This window comes from Oncorhynchus mykiss, chromosome 23 (genome assembly GCF_057628025.1).
Source record: "Oncorhynchus mykiss isolate SJ-2025 chromosome 23, ASM5762802v1, whole genome shotgun sequence".
Taxonomy (NCBI): domain Eukaryota; kingdom Metazoa; phylum Chordata; class Actinopteri; order Salmoniformes; family Salmonidae; genus Oncorhynchus; species Oncorhynchus mykiss.
In genome coordinates, this window is record NC_143044.1 from 3,685,981 (window position 1) to 3,709,462 (window position 23,482).

Here is a 23,482-nt window from a genome sequence, read left to right on the forward strand (position 1 = left end):
TCAACAGTTTGGGAGTCACTTAGAAAATGCATTATTTTTTAAGAAAAGCTCTTTTTTTTTTTTCAATTAAAATAACATAAAATTGATCAGAAATAGTGTAGACATTGTTAATGTTGTAAATGATTAGTGTAGCTGGAAACAGCGTTTTTATGGAATATCTACAGTGCCTTGCGAAAGTATTCGGCCCCCTTGAACTTTGCGACCTTTTGCCACATTTCAGGCTTCAAACATAAATATATAAAACTGTATTTTTTTGTGAAGAATCAACAACAAGTGGGACACAATCATGAAGTGGAACGACATTTATTGGATATTTCAAACTTTTTTAACAAATCAAAAACTGAAAAATTGGGCGTGCAAAATTATTCAGCCCCCTTAAGTCAACTTTGTAGCGCCACCTTTTGCTGCGATTACAGCTGTAAGTCGCTTGGGGTATGTCTCTATCAGTTTTGCACATCGAGAGACTGAATTTTTTTCCCATTCCTCCTTGCAAAACAGCTCGAGCTCAGTGAGGTTGGATGGAGAGCATTTGTGAACAGCAGTTTTCAGTTCTTTCCACAGATTCTCAATTGGATTCAGGTCTGGACTTTGACTTGGCCATTCTAACACCTGGATATGTTTATTTTTTAACCTTTCCATTGTAGATTTTGCTTTATGTTTTGGATCATTGTCTTGTTGGAAGACAAATCTCCGTCCCAGTCTCAGGTCTTTTGCAGACTCCATCAGGTTTTCTTCCAGAATGGTCCTGTATTTGACTCCATCCATCTTCCCATTAATTTTAACCATCTTCCCTGTCCCTGCTGAAGAAAAGCAGGCCCAAACCATGATGCTGCCACCACCATGTTTGACAGTGGGGATGGTGTGTTCAGCTGTGTTGCTTTTAAGCCAAACATAACGTTTTGCATTGTTGCCAAAAAGTTCCATTTTGGTTTCATCTGACCAGAGCACCTTCTTCCACATGTTTGGTGTGTCTCCCTGGTGGCTTGTGGCAAACTTTAAACGACACTTTTTATGGATATCTTTAAGAAATGGCTTTCTTCTTGCCACTCTTCCATAAAGGCCAGATTTGTGCAATATACGACTGATTGTTGTCCTATGGACAGAGTCTCCCACCTCAGATGTAGATCTCTGCAGTTCATCCAGAGTGATCATGGGCCTCTTGGCTGCATCTCTGATCAGTCTTCTCCTTGTATGAGCTGAAAGTTTAGAGGGACGGCCAGGTCTTGGTAGATTTGCAGTGGTCTGATACTCCTTCCATTTCAATATTATCGCTTGCACAGTGCTCCTTGGGATGTTTAAAGCTTGGGAAATCTTTTTGTATCCAAATCCGGCTTTAAACTTCTTCACAACAGTATCTCGGACCTGCCTGGTGTGTTCCTTGTTCTTCATGATGCTCTCTGCGCTTTTAACGGACCTCTGAGACTATCACAGTGCAGGTGCATTTATACGGAGACTTGATTACATACAGGTGGATTGTATTTATCATCATTAGTCATTTAGGTCAACATTGGATCATTCAGAGATCCTCACTGAACTTCTGGAGAGAGTTTGCTGCACTGAAAGTAAAGGGGCTGAATAAAAAGTTCGCAAAGTTCAAGGGGGCCGAATACTTTCGCAAGGCACTGTACATAGGCCCATTAGCAGCATCCATCACTCCTGTGTTCCAATGACATGTTGTGTTAGCTAATCCAAGTTTATAATTTGAAAAGGCTAATTGATCATTAGAAGAGCTTTTTGCAATTATGTTAGCACAGCTGAAAACTGGCGTCCTGATTAAAGAAGCAATAAAACTGGCCTTCTTTAGACTAGTTGAGTATCTGGAGCATCAGCATTTGTGGGTTCGATTACAGGCTCAAAGTGGCCAGAAACAAAGGCCTTTCTTCTGAAACTCGTCAGTCTATACTTGTTCTGAGAAATTAAGGCTATTCCATGTGTGAAATTGCCAAGAAACTGAAGATCTTGTACAACGCTGTGTACTACTCCCTTCACAGAACAGCGCAAACTGGCTCTAACCAGAATAGAAAGAGGAGTGTGTGGCCCCGGTGCACAACTGAGCAAGAGGACAAGTACATTAGAATGTCTAGTTCACGAGTCCTCAACTGGCAGCTTCATTAAATAGTACCCGCAAAACACCAGTCTCAACGTCAACAGTGAAGAGGCGACTCGGGGATGCTTTCAAAAACAAGGACATTTCTAAATGACCCCAAACTTTTGAACGGTAGTGTATCTACTAGGATTTCTAGGTACATCTCATTACATCATCATAAAATACAGTATGTATCACTTCCACTGTAGTGATTTGTCTCTTTTAGTCTTTATCTCAGACGTACTAGTAACCAGTCATGTAAACATCCAACAAGAACATGTACGATTCATGGATGTTGATCACATTTTATTTGTAATGTAATACTTGCCAAGAAGAAAAGCTTTTACAGCAGTAACTTTTCTGTAATCACTACTAAGAATTCACCTGAGCTTGAACACTTTAAACATTGATTAATAATCATTTTTCACATTTATAATTCATAGAAAGGAAACCAATGCATTGCCTCCATCTCAAAAGTTCTGTAATTTGCACATAGACTAAGACTATAGCTAGATAATAATGCATTGGACATCTCAGTAAGTGCTAAACCCAGAGCTGAACCTCATAGATTCTCTTTTTTTTTCTCAGTCCTTTCAGCTAAGTAAGTGCTTTTACATTACTGGCAATGTAACTTCTATCTGATATTAGATCAATGATTGGACCATGTGATTGAAGTCCACCCTACTGATTTGCCATAAGGTAAAGAGACATGCAAACTGTGCATCTAGGTTTTGCAGTTCTCTAGATATGTTGAAACAGTTGATGTCCAAAGGTTCTTCTGCATAGGTCACTGGATTAGGGGGGCAACGAATGTACAAATTCCCTGTAATGATATGGATGAAAAAAGGTGTACGTTTTATAGTTAGAATAAACATTAATATAGAATCGGAATTGCCTTTTTTTTCAAATTGCAATTGAAGAGTTGACAGGATTTCCTCACCCAATAATGTTGGGCATGTGAGGGTCTTTGTACAATCCATTGTGAAGGTACCCAAGGGATCTGGCGAACGGTACCATCTTTACTCGATTCTCTGAGTTTTGGGCACTCTGTGCAATTTCATACAGCTTGATAGGAACACAACAAAGGACGAGAGGTGGAAACTTCCTTTTAACTGTATATCATGTTTCCAGGAACCCTTCTTGCTATTGTCATTCAAACCATACATATAATATCACACATGTTGCCTGTGATAAAATAGACAGATGACAACAGATAAATGATTGTTAGTTACAGTAAAAGTATAAGCCACACCTGCTGAGCCATGTGGATAGGCACTACGTGGTCATCCTCTGCATGAAGTATCAGAAGAGGACTCCTCATCCTCTTCAAGCTGTAGAGACATGGTGAAACATCACTTTCATGAACAGTCAACCTCAAACTCTCAGAACAATCCCTGAAACACATTTAGGTTGCAGTGGGTGTAGCAGTTATTTTGATTTGATTTGTTACCGCATATTGCAAACCTGATATCAAAATAAAGGATGACAAGTACGGTGAAAAGTTGCATGAACCAAAACAAATGTACAACAAAATGTTTTAGGGTAAATCAAAAATACTTACTTTTCGTCATTAGGGAAGATTATATTGTATTCTGCCATTGTGTCCAGGAAAAAGTACTCAAAACCTGGGAACTTCCAATAAAACTGAAGACAAAATGCAGTTTAGTACATTAATGAATACAAAATCATGGCGTTTAAAGATGTACTGTATCGCTATGGAGAGGAGGGTATGTGAATCTTACCCAGCCAAATGGATCATGAGCACCCTTCTGTCGAATGTTGGTGTATGCTCCCTCAATGATCACACCATCAACAACAACCCCTGATAAAAGCAAAAATATTCCAAGCATGTAAATATATCAAGTCAGCTTCCATAATGAGTCACACAAGAAACTTTCATGAAATGAATGTCATTATGCCGACCATGTGTATTGTACTTTAACCAGAGGGTATAAAATACGAAAGTTGAATGGATTCAGGCCTACCATGTTCCATTAGTTTGACTGCAGTATTAGTGGCCACTCTGTACAAAGATGAGGGGGGAAATGGCATTTTACTGCTCATGTCTTAAACTCTATCAGAGTAACTGTCAAAATGTTCTGTCATATTTCTAATCATTGATTTGAGTATTTCAATCATAACCATTAGTGAAGGTAGATTAAGTAGAAGTAGTGATAGTGACAGATCCTCTAACTTAAACTCACAACATAAATATCACAAATGCTGTATTGTGTATGAGGGGAACAAGCAACAAATGAAACAAGTAAGTGTTGAATCAAACTTTAAACATAGTCCAGTCTCTTGAATGAACAATGCTTACTTTTAAACATAATCATCATTTAAATAATGAGATACCTACCAGTGGAATGACATACACATCTCTCTGGAATGTAAGACAAAGGCATTACAGAGAAAGTTTAAGTTAATCAAGGTCAATTTAATAAAGGTAATATTGTGTCTGCTTATGCAGACGCAGTATTACTTTTGTTTTCCTTTGCTTTTATGAAATTTGCCTTACACTTCAATTACATTACATCTGAGATGTGCATTTTATTTGACTGTTAGGCTCTTCATGATTTTAATCGTGGTCATATGATTTAACTGTTATTTGTTTTGAATTTAAATCTGAGCATTGTTCATTTAAGAGACCGCTGTGTATACTTTGAGTAAAAGCTGAATTGTGTGCAACTATGCATTGACATAAGTTATCATTTCCACTTGCTTTTCTCTACAGACTGAACCATCCACCTGGTCACTCACCCAGTGCCAAGGGAGTGTCCCCATAATACCACCAGACTGCTCCCACTGTGGGCTTTTACCCACTGGTACAAGTAGAGGGTGTCAGTGGTAATACCAACTTCAGTGGGCTCTCCGGTGGAGTCCCCAAAACCTGTCAGAGTTTCTTATATCAATGGCTGTACAGTATGCAAACGTACTAGACTACGTATAGTCCTATCATGTCATGTCTGTGCCTGAGGTAAACTTGATGCAGTTGTATACTGATTTGTAAATTACCACAAGGGGGCAGTCAGAAGCAAAACAACCCCAAGAGGGTAAGGTGAACTTTACTACAGTATTTGGAATTGGGAGCTGGTTATCAGTCTCTTTACAGCAAGGTGAAATAACACACCACAAAATGAGGCTAATGTCAGGTTGTCAAAGATATGTGTAATGACATGTTTCAACCGTCTAGTAGAATAATGATAATTTTAACCAACCTCTGTAGTCCAAAGCCAAAACATGGTAATCCATTGCACTCAGTAGCTGTAGACAAAGGCCAATTACCAGTTTATCATTCACACCATGATGAAGCAACTTTTGTTGTAGTTGTCAGTCACTTACATTTATTACTCCCACACGGTGACTTTCTGCCCTGTTTGAAATAATGTGGACTTTTAGATTCAAAGTGAGAACATTTGAAATATTATTGTGTAGCAATCCATTGTTCTTGCTACCTTGTGCCTCCATTGCCATGGAGATAAATGATGATCGGATTTCCAGCTCCCAAAGAATCTTGGTACCATTCCAAGTCCTTTCCCTGTGCCTCTTTCCACTGGCGTTCAGGGACTGTGTGCCTTGAAGATATTGTACAGTGACAACACTTGTAAGGGACTGTATACTGACTTTGTATAAAGTTCAATGCAGTCTTTTATAAATCTACACTGTCCAGTGGCAGTGAATGTACTTCACATGTAAGGTAGGTAGGCTACATTAAACGTAACTCACAATGTAACCTGGAGAAAGGGTTTATGTTAGCCTACTCACCATACGCCCAATGAGATCCCTTGTTCGGATGTAAGGTACATGTTCATTGTGTGGTTAAGAGACAGGTCGGCTGGCTGGCTATGGTCGACGAAGAATGGGACCCTGACTAAAAACAAGGTGAGAATATATACTAATTACTCTGAGTTATTATTCCTAATTTGTCCAGTAATTTGGATAATGCTCATGATTACACTCACCTCTGTGAGAATAAACCAGGTGCTTTATGATGTCAGGAGACAGTGGCATCATGAAAGGCACAGAAACATAAATGACACATACAGCCAGGAGACCTCTTTTGAACCACCACAACAAATGGGGGCTAGGTCTGAGACGGAGAGAAAGACAGAGGGAGAGAGATCTATTTCACTTGCTTTGGCAATGTTAACATATGTTTCCCATGCCAATAAAGCCCTTAAATAAAAACATTTAAATTGAATTGAGAGAGAAATTGGATCATTACTTCCCCAAACTCAAGAAAAAAAAGCATAAACATTACAATGACAACTGTTTCATGCTGTCAGCTGACCTTACTGGATATTACTATTGAAGTGCATGTTACGCCAATAATACAGGTGAAGTCGGAAGTTTACATACACCTTAGCCAAATACATGTAAACTCAGTTTTTCACAATTCCTGACATTTAATCCTAGTAAGAGTTCTCTGTCTTAGGTCAGTTAGGATCACCACTTTATTTTAAGAATGTGAAATGTCAGAATAATAGTAGAGAGAATGATTTATTTCAGCTTTTCTTTCTTTCATCACATTCCCCGAGGGTCAGAAGTTTACATACACTCAAATAGTATTTGATAGCATTGCCTTTAAATTGTTTAAATTTGGTCAAATGTTTCGGGTAGCCTTCCACAAGCTTCCCACAATAAGTTGGGTGAATTTGGGCCCATTCCTCCTGACAGAGCTGGTGTAACTGAGTCAGGTTTGTAGGTCTCCTTGCTCGCACACACTTTTTCAGTTCTGCCCACAAATGTTCTATAGGATTGAGGTCAGGGCTTTGTGATGGCCACTCCAATACCAGGAACAGATACAGCCCTTGGTTCTCCCCAGACCTGACTGCCCTTAACCAACACAAAAACATCCTATGGCGTTCTGCATTAGCATCGAACAGCCCCCGTGATATGCAGCTGTTCAGGGAAGCTAGAAACCATTATACACAGGCAGTTAGAAAAGCCAAGGCTAGCTTTTTCAAGCAGAAATTTGCTTCTTGCAACACTAACTCAAAAAAGTTCTGGGACACTGTAAAGTCCATGGAGAATAAGAACACCTCCTCCCAGCTGCCCACTGCACTGAAGATAGGAAACACTGTCACCACTGATAAATCCACCATAATTGAAAATTTCAATAAGCATTTTTCTACTGCTGGCCATGCTTTCCACCTGGCTACTCCTACCCCTGTCAACAGCACTGCACCCCCAACAGCAACTCGCCCAAGCCTTCCCCATTTCTCCTTCTCCCAAATCCATTCAGCTGATGTTCTGAAAGAGCTGCAAAATCTGGACCCCTACAAATCAGCCGGGCTAGACAATCTGGACCCTTTCTTTCTAAAATTATCTGCCGAAATTGTTGCCACCCCTATTACTAGCCTGTTCAACCTCTCTTTCGTGTTGTCTGAGATTCCCAAAGATTGGAAAGCAGCTGCGGTCATCCCCCTCTTCAAAGGGGGGGACACTCTTGACCCAAACTGCTACAGACCTATATCTATCCTACCATGCCTTTCTAAGGTCTTCGAAAGCCAAGTCAACAAACAGATTACCGACCATTTTGAATCTCACCATACCTTCTCTGCTATGCAATCTGGTTTCAGAGCTGGTCATGGGTGCACCTCAGCCACGCTCAAGGTCCTAAACGATATCTTAACCGCCATCGATAAGAAACATTACTGTGCAGCCGTATTCATTGATCTGGCCAAGGCTTTCGACTCTGTCAATCACCACATCCTCATCGGCAGACTCAACAGCCTTGGTTTCTCAAATGATTGCCTCGCCTGGTTCACCAACTACTTCTCTGATAGAGGGTCAGTGTGTCAAATCGGAGGGTCTGTTGTCCGGACCTCTGGCAGTCTCTATGGGGGTGCCACAGGGTTCAATTCTTGGACCGACTCTCTTCTCTGTATACATCAATGAGGTCGCTCTTGCTGCTGGTGAGTCTCTGATCCACCTCTACGCAGACGACACCATTCTGTATACTTCCGGCCCTTCTTTGGACACAGTGTTAACAACCCTCCAGGCAAGCTTCAATGCCATACAACTCTCCTTCCGTGGCCTCCAATTGCTCTTAAATACAAGTAAAACTAAATGCATGCTCTTCAACCGATCGCTACCTGCACCTACCCGCCTGTCCAACATCACTACTCTGGACGGCTCTGACTTAGAATACGTGGACAACTACAAATACTTAGGTGTCTGGTTAGACTGTAAACTCTCCTTCCAGACCCATATCAAACATCTCCAATCCAAAGTTAAATCTAGAATTGGCTTCCTATTTCGCAACAAAGCATCCTTCACTCATGCTGCCAAACATACCCTTGTAAAACTGACCATCCTACCAATCCTCGACTTTGGCGATGTCATTTACAAAATAGCCTCCAATACCCTACTCAACAAATTGGATGCAGTCTATCACAGTGCAATCCGTTTTGTCACCAAAGCCCCATATACTACCCACCATTGCGACCTGTACGCTCTCGTTGGCTGGCCCTCGCTTCATACTCGTCGCCAAACCCACTGGCTCCATGTCATCTACAAGACCCTGCTAGGTAAAGTCCCCCCTTATCTCAGCTCGCTGGTCACCATAGCATCTCCCACCTGTAGCACACGCTCCAGCAGGTATATCTCTCTAGTCACCCCCAAAACCAATTCTTTCTTTGGCCGCCTCTCTTTCCAGTTCTCTGCTGCCAATGACTGGAACGAACTACAAAAATCTCTGAAACTGGAAACACTTATCTCCCTCACTAGCTTTAAGCACCAACTGTCAGAGCAGCTCACAGATTACTGCACCTGTACATAGCCCACCTATAATTTAGCCCTATCAACTACCTCTTTCCCAACTGTATTTAATTTATTTATTTATTTTGCTCCTTTGCACCCCATTATTTTTATTTCTACTTTGCACATTCTTCCATTGCAAAACTACCATTCCAGTGTTTTACTTGCTATATTGTATTTACCTTGCCACCAAGGCCTTTTTTGCCTTTACCTCCCTTCTCACCTCATTTGCTCACATTGTATATAGACTTGTTTATACTTTATTATTGACTGTATGTTTGTTTTACTCCATGTGTAACTCTGTGTTGTTGTATCTGTCGAACTGCTTTGCTTTATCTTGGCCAGGTCGCAATTGTAAATGAGAACTTGTTCTCAACTTGCCTACCTGGTTAAATAAAGGTAAAATAAATAAAATAAACCTTGACTTTGTTGTCCCACAACTTTGGAAGTATGCTTGGGGTCATTGTCCATTTGGAAGACCCATTTGCGACAAAGCTTTAACTTCCTGACTGATGTCTTGAGATGTTGCTTCAATATATCCACATCATTTTCCATCCTCATGATGCTATCTATTTTGTGAAGTGCACCAGTCCCTCCTGCAGCAAAGCACCCCCACAACATGATGCTGCCACCCCGTGCTTCACGGTTGGGATGGTGTTCTTCGGCTTGCAAGCCTCCTCCTTTTCCTCCAAACATAATGATGGTCATTATGGCCAAACAGTTCCATTTTTGTTTTATCAGACCAGAGGACATTTCTCCAAAGAGTATGATCTTTGTCCCCATGTCCAGTTGCAAACCGTAGTCTGGCTTTTTGATGGCGGTTTTGGAGCAGTGGCGTCTTCCTTGCTGAGCGGCCTTTCAGGTTATGTCGATATTGGGCTTGGTTTTACTGTGGATATAAATACTTTAGTACCTGTTTCCTCCAGCATCTTCACAAGGTCGTTTGCTGTTGTTCTGGGATTGATTTGCACTTTTCGCACCAAAGTACGTTCATCTCTTGGAGACTGAACGCGTCTCCTTCCTGAGCGGTGTGTGTTTATACTGGCATACTATTGTTTGTACAGATGAACGTGGTACCTTCAGGCGTTTGGAAATTGCTCTCAAGGATGAACCAGACTTGTGGAGGTCTACAATTATTTTTCTGAGCTCTTGGCTGATTTCTTTTGATTTTCTCATGATGTCAAGCAAATAGGCACTGAGTTTTTTTAAGGTAGGCCTTGAAATACATCCACAGGTACACCTCCAATTGACTCAAATGATGTCAATTAGCCTATCAGAAGCTTCTAAAGCCATTACATAATTTTCTGGAATTTTCCAAGCTGTTTAAAGGCTCAGTCAACTTAGTGTATGTTAACTTCTGACCCACTGGAATTGTGATACAGTGAGTTATGAGTGAAATAATCTGTCTGTAAACATTTGTTGGAAAAATGACCCGTGTCATGCACAAAGTAGATGTCCTAACCAACTTGCCAAAACTATAGTTTGTTAACAAGAAATGTTGGGACTGGTTGAGAAACGAGTTTAAATGACTCCAACCTAAGTGTATGTAAACTTCCAACTTCAACTGTAGGCCTATTTACTAGTCTAGACTCATTGACTCTAGTCTCGACTAGACTAGACAGGATGATCATTTTAAGCAGTGCTAGTGTGAGGCACAGCCTACCAACTCACCTCGGCTGCGCACTCAATGACACCTTAGTTTTATTTCCATCAGTCTTCTGCTCCTCGGAATCATGGTCACCGGTCCTCTTCCTCATCCTGAGACGTTTACTAACCGAGCCACCAGTCCTCTGCATCTGTAATACAGCCGTTATGTTCTGATCTAGATTGACATCCAGGCTATGTGACTAACTACTTTATGGCCAACCCTTTGTACTTTTTTTTGTCTACCGCCGAGGCTCTATGGGTGAAAGTCCAGTAGTCTCACACTGTTGATAAGGAAATTAGGGAGGAGTTAAGTGGGTTTAAGGTAACCTAGAGTTACCTGTGTATGTACAGTCGTGGCCAAAAGTTTTGAGAATGACACAAATATAAATTTTCACAAAGTCTGCTGCCTCAGTTTGTATAATGGCAATTTGCATATACTCCAGAATGTTATGAAGAGTGATCAGATGAATTGCAAAGTCCCTCTTTTCCATGCAAATGAACTGAATCCCCCCGAAAACATTTCCACTGCATTTCAGCCCTGCCACAAAAGGACCAGCTGACATCATGTCCGTGATTCTCTCATTAACACAGGTATGAGTGTTGACGAGGACAAGGCTGGAGATCACTCTGTCATGCTGATTGAGTTCGAATAACAGACTGGAAGCTTCAAAAGGAGGGTGGTGCTTGGAATCATTGTTCTTCCTCTGTCAACCATGGTTACCTAAAAGGAAACACGTGCCGTCATCATTGTTTTGCACAAAAAGGGCTTCACAAGCAAGGATATTGCTGCCAGTAAGATTGCACCTAAATCAACATTTATCGGATCATCAAGAACTTCAAGGAGAGCCGTTCAATTGTTGTGAAGAAGGCTTCAGGGTGCCCAAGAATGTCCAGTAAGCACCAGGACTGTCTCCTAAAGTTGATTCAGCTGCGGGATTGGGGCACCACCAGTACAGAGCTTGCTCAGGAATGGCAGCAGGCAGGTGTGAGTGCATCTGAGGCTTTTTTTTTTTTTTTTTTTTTCATCTAAGACTTTTGGAGGATGGCCTGGTGTCAAGAAGGGCAGCAAAGAAGCCCCTTCTCTCCAGGAAAAACATCAGGGACAGACTGATATTCTGCAAAAGGTACAGGGATTGGACTGCTGAGGACTGGGGTAAAGTAATTTTCTCTGATGAATCCCCTTTCCGATTGTTTGGGGCATCTGGAAAAAAGCTTGTCCAGAGAAGACAAGGTGAGTGCCACCATCAGTCCTGTGTCATGTAAAGCATCCTGAGACCATGTGTGGGGTTGCTTCTCAGCCAAGGGAGTGGGCTCACTCACAATTTTGCCTAAGAACACAGCCATAAATAAAGAATGAAGAATACCAACACATCCTCCGAGTGCAAATTCTCCCAACCATCCAGGAACAGTTTGGTGATGAACAATGCCTTTTCCAGCATGATGGAAAGTCTATGGTAAACACAGGTTTGGGAGATTTTGTATATTTTGTTCTAGGCAAAAGTGATAATTAAGTGGCTCGGGGAACAAAACATCAATATTTTGGGTCCATGGCCAGGAAACTCCCCAGACCCTAATCCCATTGAGAACTTGTGGTCAATCCTCAAGAGGCGGGTGGACAAACAAAAACCCGCAAATTCTGACAAACCCCAAGCATTGATTATGCAAGAATGGGCTGCCATCAGTCAGGATGCGGCCCAGAAGTTAATTGACAGCATGCCAGAGCGGATTGCAGAGGTCTTGAAAAAGAAGAGTCAACACTGCAAATATTGACTCTTTGCATCAACTTCATAATTGTTAAAAGCCTTTGACACTTATGAAAGGCTTGCAATTATACTTCAGTATTCCATAGTAACATCTGACAAAAATATCTAAAGACACTGAAGCAGCAAACTTTGTGAAATTTAATATTTGTGTCATTCTCAAAACCTTTGGCCACGACTGTACAAGCCATGAAATAATGCTTCCCGGTGTACCTTTATGAATTTACAAATTTAGAAATATGTTTGGCAATCATAAGGATAACAGTCTTTCATAGAACACAATCCCAACGCACAAAGGCATACTTCAGTGTATACAATGGAGACATATAATACCTGTAAGAGGGATCTTTTCACATGGAACATATACAATTCAGTAGGATACCTACAGCGTAGGCCTTTATGAATAAGGAATTTGATATTGGTATGTGTTTTCATGTTTTATGATCACAGCAATACAGCTTTGAGATCCACTGTGCTTCGATGTACAATGGCGTACACTGAGTGTACAAAACATTAGGAACACCTGCTCGTTCTATGACAGACTGGCCAAGTAAATCCAGGTGAAAGCTATGATCCCTTATTGATGTTACCTGTTAAATCCACTTTGATCTGTGTAGATGGGGGGTGTAAAAGGATTTTTAAGCCTTGAGACATGGATTGTGTATGTACCATTCAGAGGGTGATTTAAGTGCATTTGAATGTGATATGGTAGTAGGTGCCAGGTGCACTGGTTTGTGTGAAGAACTGCAACACTGCTGGGTTTTTCACACAACAGTTTCCCTGAGTGCATCAAAAATGGTCCACCACCCACAGCATTGGTATAAACATGGGCCAGCAGCCCTGTGAAACACTTTCGACACCTTGTAGAGTCCATGCCCCTACGAATTGAGGCTGTTCTAAGGGCAAAAAGAGGGGTGCAACTCAATATTAGGAAGGTGTGCTTATTGTTTTGTACAGTCAGTGTAAGTTTAGTATTGCCTTTCAACCAATCCAGTGCATTTTTTAAGAAAAATCAACAATACGTCAAAGGATTTAACTACTGGAAACTGAAACAATTGGATCAAACAAAGACCAACAGATCAATCCCACTTTTCAAGCCTGCTGAAGGCGTGGTGGTGTGGTAAACACAGTGGTGGAAAAAGTACCCAATTGTCATACTTGAGTAAAAGTAAAGATGCCTAAATAGAAAATGACTCAAGTGAAAGTCATCCAGTAAAATACTACTTGATTAAAAGTCTAAAAGTATTTGGTTTTTAATATACTTAAGTGTCAAAAGTGAAAGTATAAATCAATTCAAATTCCTTATATTAAGCAAACCAGATGGCACCGTTTTCTTTCTTTCTTTTTTAAAATGTACTTACGGATAGCCAGGTGCACACTCCAACACTCAGACATCATTTATAAATGAAGCATTTGTGTTTAGTGAGTCCATCAGATCAGAGGCAGTAGAGATGGCCAGGGATGTTCTATTGATAAGTGCGTGAATGGGACCATTTTCCTGTCCTGAGCATTCAAAATGTAACTAATACTTTTGGGTGTCAGGGAAAATGTATGAAGTAAAAATCACAATTGTCTTTCGGAATATTGGTGAAGTAAAAGTAGTCAAAAATATAAATAGTAAAGTACAGATACCGCAAAAAATTGCTTAAGTAGTACTTAAGTACTTTACACCACTGGGTAAACACCACACCCCGCTCTACTAGGAGCATGCACGAGGTGGTCTGCGTATGTCATATTCTGTGGCCTTGCCATTCCATTTCTTGACTGCCCCTGTAACACAGAAATAAACATGTATATTTTGAACTTGAATAAACTTTCTTGAAATGTTCCGTATTGACTGACCTTCAAGTCTTAAAGTAATGATGGACTGTCATTTCTCTTTGCTTATTTGAGCTGTTCTTGCTGAAATATGGACTTGGTCTTTTACCAAATAGGGCTATCTTCTGTATAATGTCACAACACAACTGATTGGCTCAAACACATTAAGAAGGAAAGAAATTCCACAAATTAACTTTTAAGAAGGCACACCTGTTAATTTAAATGCATTCCAGGTGACTACCTCATGAGGCTGGTTGAGTGAATGCTAAGAGTGTGTAAAGCTGTCAAGGCAAAGGGCTACACTTTTTTGGTTAGTACATGATTCCATATGTGTTATTTCACAGTTTTGATGTCTTCACTATTATTCTACAATGTAGAAAACAGTAAAAATAAAGAACAACCTTTGAATGAGTAGGTGTTCTAAAACTTTGGACCGGTAGTGTAGTCTGGATGCAATCAGGAATCCGAATATGCATAAGCAATGTAAAGAGATATGTTGAATGAGTGGGGAAATGTACATTCTACACAAATTACTTTGATAAAAACAAAGAAAAATGTGTGTGCCTGAGGGGAAATACACTTTCATACAGCCAGAGATGAACCACTATGGTGACAAATATTTATCATCTAAACCATGTGACCTCTCACCTCACTGTCTGTAGAAGTGTTCTTCCTAACCAGTCCCTCAACAGCTCTCTGATTGAGCTCCAGCCTCACTGGGTCCTCAGAGGAGATAAAGGCTGGGAAGAGATAGAGGGATTGAAGAATCAGTCATTCTGTTACGGTGCGTGAATGAGGACCCAAAAGCGAATTAACGTAAACAGAGCTTCTTTAATAACAAAACAAAACGTAGGCTCAGATGGACCGGCAGGTTCCGACAGGACAGGACAAGGTTGCAGCAAACATGACGATAGTCTGGTTCAGGCATGAACAACACAAACAAGAATCCGACAAAGACAGGAGCAGAAACAGAGAGAGATATAGAGGACTAATCAGAGGGAAAAAGGGAACAGGTGGGAAAAGGGGTGACGAGGTAGTTAGGAGGAGACAAGGCACAGCTGGGGAAAAGAGGGGGAGAAAAGGTAACCTAACAACGACCAGCAGAGGGAGACAGGGTGAAGGGAAAGGACAGAAACAAGACACAACATGACAGTACATGACAGTACCCCCCCACTCACCGAGCGCCTCCTGGCGCACTCGAGGAGGAAACCTGGCGGCAACGGAGGAAATCATCGATCAGCGCACGGTCCAGCACGTCCCGAGAGGGAACCCAACTCCTCTCCTCAGGACCGTACCCCTCCCAATCTACTAGGTACTGATGACCACGGCCCCGAGGACGCATGTCCAAAATCCTACGGACCCTGTAGATGGGTGCGCCCTCGACAAGGATGGGGGGGGGGGGGAAGACGAGCGGGGGCGCGAAGAACGGGCTTGATACAGGAGACATGGAAGACCGGGTGGACGCGACGAAGGTATCGCGGAAGAAGAAGTCGAACTGCGACAGGATTAATGACCTGAGAAATACGGAACGGACCAATGAACCGCGGGGTCAACTTGCGAGAAGTGGTCTTAAGGGGAAGGTTCTGAGTGGAGAGCCAAACTCTCTGACCGCGACAATATCTAGGACTCTTAGTTCTACGCTTATTAGCAGCCCTCACAGTCTGCGCCCTATAACGGCAAAGTGCAGACCTGACCCTCTTCCAGGTGCGCTCGCAACGTTGGACAAAAGCCTGAGCGGAGGGGACGCTGGACTCGGCGAACTGAGATGAGAACAGCGGAGGCTGGTACCCGAGGCTACTCTGAAAAGGAGATAGCCCGGTCGCAGACGAAGGAAGCGAGTTGTGGGCGTATTCTGCCCAGGGGAGCTGTTCTGACCAAGACGCAGGGTTGCGAAAAGAAAGACTGCGTAAGATGCGACCAATAGTCTGATTGGCCCGTTCTGCTTGACCGTTAGACTGGGGGTGAAAGCCGGAAGAGAGACTGACGGAAGCCCCAATCAAACGGCAAAACTCCCTCCAAAATTGAGACGTGAATTGCGGACCTCTGTCCGAAACGACGTCTGACGGAGGGCTATGAATTCTGAAAACATTCTCGATGATGATTTGTGCCGTCTCTTTAGCAGAAGGAAGCTTAGCAAGGGGAATAAAATGAGCCGCCTTAGAGAACCTGTCGACAACCGTAAGAATAACAGTCTTCCCCGCTGACGAAGGCAGTCCGGTGACAAAATCTAAGGCGATATGAGACCACGGTCGAGAGGGAATGGGAAGCGGCCTGAGACGGCCGGCAGGAGGAGAGTTACCGGACTTAGTCTGCGCGCAGACCGAACAAGCAGCCACGAAGCGACGCGTGTCATGCTCCCGGGTGGGCCACCAAAAGCGCTGGCGAATGGAAGCAAGCGTACCCCGAACGCCAGGGTGGCCGGCTAACTTGGCAGAGTGAGCCCACTGAAGAACGGCCAGACGAGTAGGAACGGGAACGAAAAGAAGGTTCCTGGGACAAGCGCGCGGCGACGGAGTTTGAGTGAGTGCTTGCTTTACCTGCCTCTCAATTCCCCAGACAGTCAACCCGACAACACGCCCCTCAGGGAGAATCCCCTCGGGGTCAGTGGAGGCTACTGAAGAACTGAAGAGACGAGATAAAGCATCAGGCTTGGTGTTCTTAGAGCCCGGACGATAAGAAATCACGAACTCGAAACGAGCGAAAAACAGCGCCCAGAGCGCCTGACGCGCATTAAGTCGTTTGGCAGAACGGATGTACTCAAGGTTCCTATGGTCAGTCCAAACGACAAAAGGAACGGTCGCCCCCTCCAACCACTGTCGCCATTCGCCTAGGGCTAAGCGGATGGCGAGCAGTTCGCGGTTTCCCACATCATAGTTACGTTCCGACGGCGACAGGCGATGAGAAAAATACGCGCAAGGGTGGACCTTGTCGTCAGAGAAGGAGCGCTGAGAAAGAATGGCTCCCACGCCCACCTCTGACGCGTCAACCTCGACAATGAACTGTCTAGAGACGTCAGGTGTAACAAGGATAGGTGCGGATGTAAAACGATTCTTGAGGAGATCAAAAGCTCCCTGGGCGGAAACGGACCACTTAAAGCACGTCTTGACAGAAGTAAGGGCTGTGAGAGGGGCTGCCACCTGACCGAAATTACGGATGAAACGACAATAGAAGTTCGCGAAGCCGAGAAAGCGCTGCAACTCGACGCGTGACTTAGGGACGGGCCAATCAATGACAGCTTGGACCTTAGCGGGATCCATCTTAATGCCTTCAGCGGAAATAACAGAACCGAGAAATGTGACGGAGGAGAAATGAAAAGAGCACTTCTCAGCCTTCACAAAAAGACAATTCTCTAAAAGGCGCTGGAGGACACGTCGAACGTGCTGAACATGAATCTGGAGTGACGGTGAAAAAATCAGGATATCGTCATTTAAACGAAAACAAAGATGTTCAGCATGTCTCTCAGGACATCATTGACTAATGCCTGAAAGACAGCTGGAGCGTTAGCGAGGCCGAAAGGAAGAACCCGGTATTCAAAGTGCCCTAACGGAGTGTTAAACGCCGTCTTCCACTCGTCCCCCTCCCTGATGCGCACGAGATGGTAAGCGTTACGAAGGTCCAACTTAGTGAAAAACCTGGCTCCCTGCAGGATCTCGAAGGCTGAAGACATAAGAGGAAGCGGATAACGATTCTTCACTGTTATGTCATTCAGCCCTCGATAATCTATGCAGGGGCGCAGGGACCCGTCCTTCTTCTTAACAAAAAAAAACCCCGCTCCGGCGGGAGAGGAGGAGGGGACTATGGTACCGGCGGCAAGAGCTACAGACAAATAATCTTCGAGAGCCTTACGTTCGGGAGCCGACAGAGAGTATAGTCTACCCCGGGGGGGAGTGGTTCCCGGAAGGAGATCAATACTACAATCATACGACCGGTGTGGAGGAAGAGAGGTGGCCCTGGACCGACTGAACACCGTGCGCAGATCGTGATATTCCTCCGGCACCCCTGTCAAATCACCAGGCTCCTCCTGTGAAGAAGAGACAGAGGAAACAGGAGGGATAGCAGACATTAAACATTTCACATGACAAGAGACGTTCCAGGAGAGGATAGAATTACTAGACCAATTAATGGAAGGATTATGACAAACTAGCCAGGGATGGCCCAAAACAACAGGTGTAAAAGGTGAACGAAAAATTAAAAAAGAAATGGTTTCGCTATGATTACCAGAAACAGTGAGGGTTAAAGGTAGCGTCTCACGCTGAATCCTGGGGAGAGGACTACCATCCAGGGCGAACAAGGCCGTGGACTCCCTTAACTGTCTGAGAGGAATGTCATGTTCCCGAGCCCAGGTCTCGTCCATAAAACAGCCCTCCGCCCCAGAGTCTATTAAGGCACTGCAGGAAGCTGACGAACCGGTCCAGCGTAGATGGACCGACAAGGTAGTGCAGGATCTTGAAGGAGAGACAGGAGTAGTAGCGCTCACCAGTAGCCCTCCGCTTACTGATGAGCTCTGGCTTTTACTGGACATGAAGTGACAAAATGACCAGCAGAACCGCAATAGAGACAGAGGCGGTTGGTGATTCTCCGTTCCCTCTCCTTAGTCGAGATGCGGATACCTCCCAGCTGCATAGGCTCAGCACCCGAGCCGGCAGAGGAAGATGGTAGTGATGCGGAGAGGGGGGCAACGGAGAACGCGAGCTCCTTTCCACGAGCTCGGTGACGAAGATCAACCCGTCGCTCAATGCGAATAGCGAGTTCAATCAAGGAATCCACGCTGGAAGGAACCTCCCGGGAGAGAATCTCATCCTTTACCTCTGCGCGGAGACCCTCCAGAAAACGAGCGAGCAAAGCCGGCTCGTTCCAGCCACTGGAGGCAGCAAGAGTGCAAAACTCAATAGAGTAGTCTGTTATGGATCGATTACCCTGACATAGGGAAGACAGGGCCCTGGAAGCCTCCTCCCCAAAAACAGATCGATCAAAAACCCGTATCATCTCCTCCTTAAAGTCCTGATACTGGTTAGTACACTCAGCCCTTGCCTCCCAGATTGCCGTGCCCCACTCACGAGCCCGTCCAGTAAGGAGAGATATGACGTAGGCGACACGAGCAGTGCTCCTGGAGTAAGTGTTGGGCTGGAGAGAAAACACAATATCACACTGGGTGAGGAACGAGCGGCATTCAGTGGGCTCCCCAGAGTAACACGGCGGGTTATTGATTCTGGGCTCCGGAGATTCGAAAGCCCTGGAAGTGGCCGGTGGATCGAGGCGGAGATGGTGAACCTGTTCTGTGAGGTTGGAGACTTGGGTGGCCAGGGTCTCAACGGCATGCCGAGCAGCAGACAATTCCTGCTTGTGTCTGCCTAGCATCGCTCCCTGGATCTCGACGGCTGAGTGGAGAGGATCCGAAGTCGCTGGGTCCATTCTTGGTCGGATTCTTCTGTTACGGTGCGTGAATGAGGACCCAAAAGCGAATTAACGTAAACAGAGCTTCTTTAATAACAAAACAAAACGTAGGCTCAGATGGACCGGCAGGTTCCGACAGGACAGGACAAGGTTGCAGCAAACATGACGATAGTCTGGTTCAGGCATGAACAACACAAACAAGAATCCGACAAAGACAGGAGCAGAAACAGAGAGAGATATAGAGGACTAATCAGAGGGAAAAAGGGAACAGGTGGGAAAAGGGGTGACGAGGTAGTTAGGAGGAGACAAGGCACAGCTGGGGAAAAGAGGGGGAGAAAAGGTAACCTAACAACGACCAGCAGAGGGAGACAGGGTGAAGGGAAAGGACAGAAACAAGATACAACATGACAGTACATGACACATTCGACAAGTCAGTTAAATAAAGAGAGCATTGATAAGCTAAAATGTCCATCTCCCATCCATGGAGAGACCTACTATATATACTGTATTTTACCATCAAGAGGTCTCGGAGGTAGCGAGGTGGGGTGGCTTGGCTCATCTCCTGGTCAATAGGGATGAGCGAATCATCACTGGTTCATACACACACAGGACAGGGACATAGAGCCTAGTTAATACAACACTACTACAGAGAGAAATGGCATCTTTTGTAGGCACTAACGCTGAAAATAAAGTCTATGGTAAACAAAGGTTTGGGAGATTTTGTATGTTTTGTTCTATGAGATAGTATTCATCCGTGTTTTTGTAATCATAAAATGCACATAAAGGCGTCATAATTCCTAAAGGTCATGTTAACTGACTGACATTATCTCGTATAACAAAACACATAAGATCTCCTAAACCTGTGTTAACCTCAGACCTCATTTTCAGCATTTCTCCCAAAATCATTTTCTTTCCCAATAGAAATGACTGAACAAACCAGAGGTAAATTATTTCTGTTTTTTAAGACTACAAACTGGCGAGCTCTATACCATGCCTTCTTAATTGCCCATGGGAAGATTAAACACGTTGTAGTGATTTGAATGGGAATCTAAAGCTTCAGTCTCATAGACAACATCATGTTAATAAATGTAGTGCGTAACAATAGGTATTACAGAGTGTTACGGGTTTAAGTATGATAATGCTATCTCTTACCTATCCAGCTCTGAATCTGGGTCAGCTCCTGATTTTTGGGCCAGTGAAGCAGCCTGGGATGGTACAACCTGAGCGGTTACAGTCTGCCCAATCTGTCATCAAGCGGCTCCGTTTCTTCATCAGCCAGTGATCATCCTTGAGAGCAGCTCCTTTTGTCTCCTCATCCTGAGGGAAAGAAACACTGAACACACACCCTTCCCTGTGTCCTACACAGGACTCATAACAAGGCAGCCATAGCCTACTGTAGGGGTGCACCTCAACAGTCTACAGTGGCTTCCTCTATCTCTGATCTGAACAGCAGATAGATGAAAGCATTCGGGTATTTGTTTTCACCCGTCCAGTTCATTCAGATGAGTATGAGCAGAGAACAAAACAGAATGACAGTGAGCCACTTCAGACTATTGAGATGCACCCAAAACCTTGGGTAAGGTGCCACACTGTACCTCGAATTTCAGCTTGGCTCCATTGAGGTCCATGCAGGAGTGGAGACACTCCCCCACCACCATGCCCCTCACACGCACTACGCTGCTATCCAGGTGGCTCTGCATCTCTCCCAGCATGAACTGTAGCAGTTCTGACAGAGGAAAGGATAGAAGGGTCGTGATCATGAAGCACCAAACAGTAGAAAATAGTCTTCAACAAGACGGAACTACATGGACACTTCCCATAACAAAATGTTAAGGATTTTTGTTGTTGTTCATTTCTCAAATGAACACAACCCGGAGGTGGACAGGTCAGAAAGTAATGTGAACAGCTCTGATCGTGTGACACAGTACTGTGTCGTAGTGTATCCGAGCGTAGCTCCTGTAGCCCTGTATCACTCAGTCGTCCCACACACAGCAGCAGAGCCCGTCTCACATACAGCTGCTGCTCCAGAGGGGATTGGGTGATGACAAACCGGGCCTTTTTGTCCTTCAACACCAGGTTCCCCATGATCCTGGACCTCTGTTGGGCCTAGAGGAAAAATAACACTTTTACATTATGAGAGAAAGAGATTGGACAAAGACGCAGACAGTTTGACACCTTTTTATAACCTCTACCCATCCCCTTCCCTTACCTGTTGACAGCCTGCACCTGCCCAGTGATCCCACTCTCCAGCCAGCACTCCAGGACCTTCTCCAGAAGCTTCCAGCACACAATCTGCCACACCATGTCTGAGTGAGTGCAGGAGGAGAAGCGAGGTGCCAGTACCTCAAACACTAACCCTGCAGAAAGAGACACAAAATTATGTAACTCTTTTGATGAATGGACAAGTGCAGCAGTTGACAATCATCAATGCAGCAGAAACACATATTGAATGCAGCCTTGCTTACCACTGTGTCCCTGAACACAAGCCTTCCCCAGTGCATGGGCCACAAAAGTCAGAAAGCAGTGTTTTCCATCGGGTAACAACACAGTGTATTGACAGTGAGTGACACACAATAACATACATGTTGGATGTAGACAGTTAAAGTTAAAACAACCATAAGTAGGCCCTTAATCAGAATTTACTATACTGCATTAAATAATTACTATATTCTGCATACAAACAAACCTCTGAGCTTGACTGACAGGTTCTCTCCAGCGCAGTCTAAGGATGTTTATAAAAGCCAATTAAACTGCCAATAATCAAACAAGTATAATGGCAAAGTTTAGAGCTTGTCAGTGAAGTATAACTAATGTTTTTTCCCCCATATAAACATGTATCGTTCTTGTATCATATCTACATACGTATCGGGTCGTCCTGAAAAGGAAAGATAACCCCCCCAGTGGATATTTAGTGTTTAGAATGTATTTTATGTTTTAACATCAGTCGCGCAAAAAAACATTGTCTATTCAGGTACATGGGAACTTAACCTCAAAATGTATTTTATGTGCACTACGTCATCACGCCCTTACAAAAATTTACCACGGTACTACTATGGTATTTTCATTCATACAATGCTACTAATATGGTACTTTCACTTACAGTGCATTCGGAAAGTATTCAGACCACTTCCCTTTTTCCACATTTTGTTACGTTACAGCCTTACTCTAAAATGTATTAAATAAATGTTTTCCCCAATCTATACACAATACCCTATAATGACAAAGTGAAAATAGGTTTTTAGAATTTTTTGCAAATTTATTAAAAATAAAGAACATAAATACCTTATTTATGTAAGTATTCAGACCATTTGCTATAAGACTCAAAATTGAGCTCAGGTGTATCCTGTTTCCATTGATCATCCTTGAGATGTGTCTACAACTTGATTGGAATTGTCTGTAGAGCTCCGAGACAGGACTGTGTCGAGGCACTGATCTGGGGAAGGGTACTAAAAAATGTCTGCAGCATTGAAGTTCCAGAAGAACACAGTGGCCTCCATCATTCTTTAATGGAAGAAGTTTGGAACCACCAAGACTCTTCATAGACCTGGCAGCCCAGGCCAAACTGAGCAATCGGGGAAGAAGGGCCTTGGTCAGGAAGGTGGCCAAGAACCCGATGGTCACTCTGACAGAGCTCCAGAGTTCCTCTGTGGAGATGGGAGAACCTTACAGAAGGACAACCATGTCTGCAGCACTCCACCAATGAGGCCTTTATGGTAGAGTGGCCAGATGGAAGCCACACTTCAGAAACAAGATTCGCTGGTCTGATGAAACCAAGATTGAACTCTCTGGCCTGAATGCCAAGCGTCTGAAGGAAACCCTACGGTGGAGTATGAGGGTGGCATATCATGCTGTGGGGTTGTTTTTCAGCGACAGTGACTGGGAGACTAGTCAGGATCAAGGGAAAGATGAACGTTGATGAATCCTTGATGAAAACCTGCTGAGGCAAAGGTTCACCTTCCAACAAGACAACGACCCTAAGCACACAGCCAAGACAATGCAGGAGTGGCTTCGGGAC

General features: G+C 43.7%; 2 protein-coding genes across 5 annotated transcripts in view; both read right to left on the bottom strand.

The window, feature by feature from the left end:
- Positions 1 to 2,375: 2,375 nt before the first annotated feature.
- LOC110502288 (lysophosphatidylserine lipase ABHD12) lies at positions 2,376 to 21,818 on the bottom strand. Of its 3 annotated transcripts, XM_021580212.3 has the most exons (19): positions 21,677 to 21,818; positions 21,063 to 21,573; positions 20,620 to 20,784; positions 19,982 to 20,057; positions 14,722 to 14,813; positions 13,912 to 14,025; positions 10,520 to 10,644; positions 6,049 to 6,176; positions 5,852 to 5,957; positions 5,542 to 5,661; positions 5,429 to 5,459; positions 5,305 to 5,350; positions 4,847 to 4,976; positions 4,072 to 4,109; positions 3,829 to 3,908; positions 3,648 to 3,730; positions 3,339 to 3,417; positions 3,027 to 3,151; positions 2,376 to 2,909 (listed from the first exon to the last, which is right to left on the bottom strand). In XM_021580212.3, the coding sequence occupies exons 7-19, from the start codon at positions 10,642 to 10,644 to the stop codon at positions 2,882 to 2,884; spliced, it is 1,119 nt and encodes a 372-aa protein (XP_021435887.2). In that variant the 5' UTR covers positions 13,912 to 14,025; positions 14,722 to 14,813; positions 19,982 to 20,057; positions 20,620 to 20,784; positions 21,063 to 21,573; positions 21,677 to 21,818; the 3' UTR covers positions 2,376 to 2,881. The 3 variants fall into 3 exon arrangements, with proteins under 3 accessions (XP_021435887.2, XP_090072770.1, XP_090072771.1); XM_090216644.1 differs by lacking the exons at positions 13,912 to 14,025; positions 19,982 to 20,057; positions 20,620 to 20,784; positions 21,063 to 21,573; positions 21,677 to 21,818 and having other exon boundaries at positions 14,722 to 14,807; XM_090216645.1 differs by lacking the exons at positions 5,305 to 5,350; positions 13,912 to 14,025; positions 14,722 to 14,813; ... (2 more) ...; positions 21,063 to 21,573; positions 21,677 to 21,818 and having other exon boundaries at positions 10,520 to 10,784.
- The window catches only part of mocos (molybdenum cofactor sulfurase), a 28,410-nt gene continuing 26,604 nt past the window's right edge, over positions 21,677 to 23,482 (bottom strand). Inside the window, exon 15 of one of the 2 annotated variants that reach the window (XM_090216641.1) lies at positions 21,677 to 21,824. In XM_090216641.1, coding sequence (XP_090072767.1) covers positions 21,819 to 21,824 — 6 coding nt within the window. In that variant the 3' untranslated portion in view covers positions 21,677 to 21,818. The remainder of the gene's footprint in view (positions 21,825 to 23,482) is intronic. The other variant, XR_016490904.1, reaches the window with a different exon arrangement.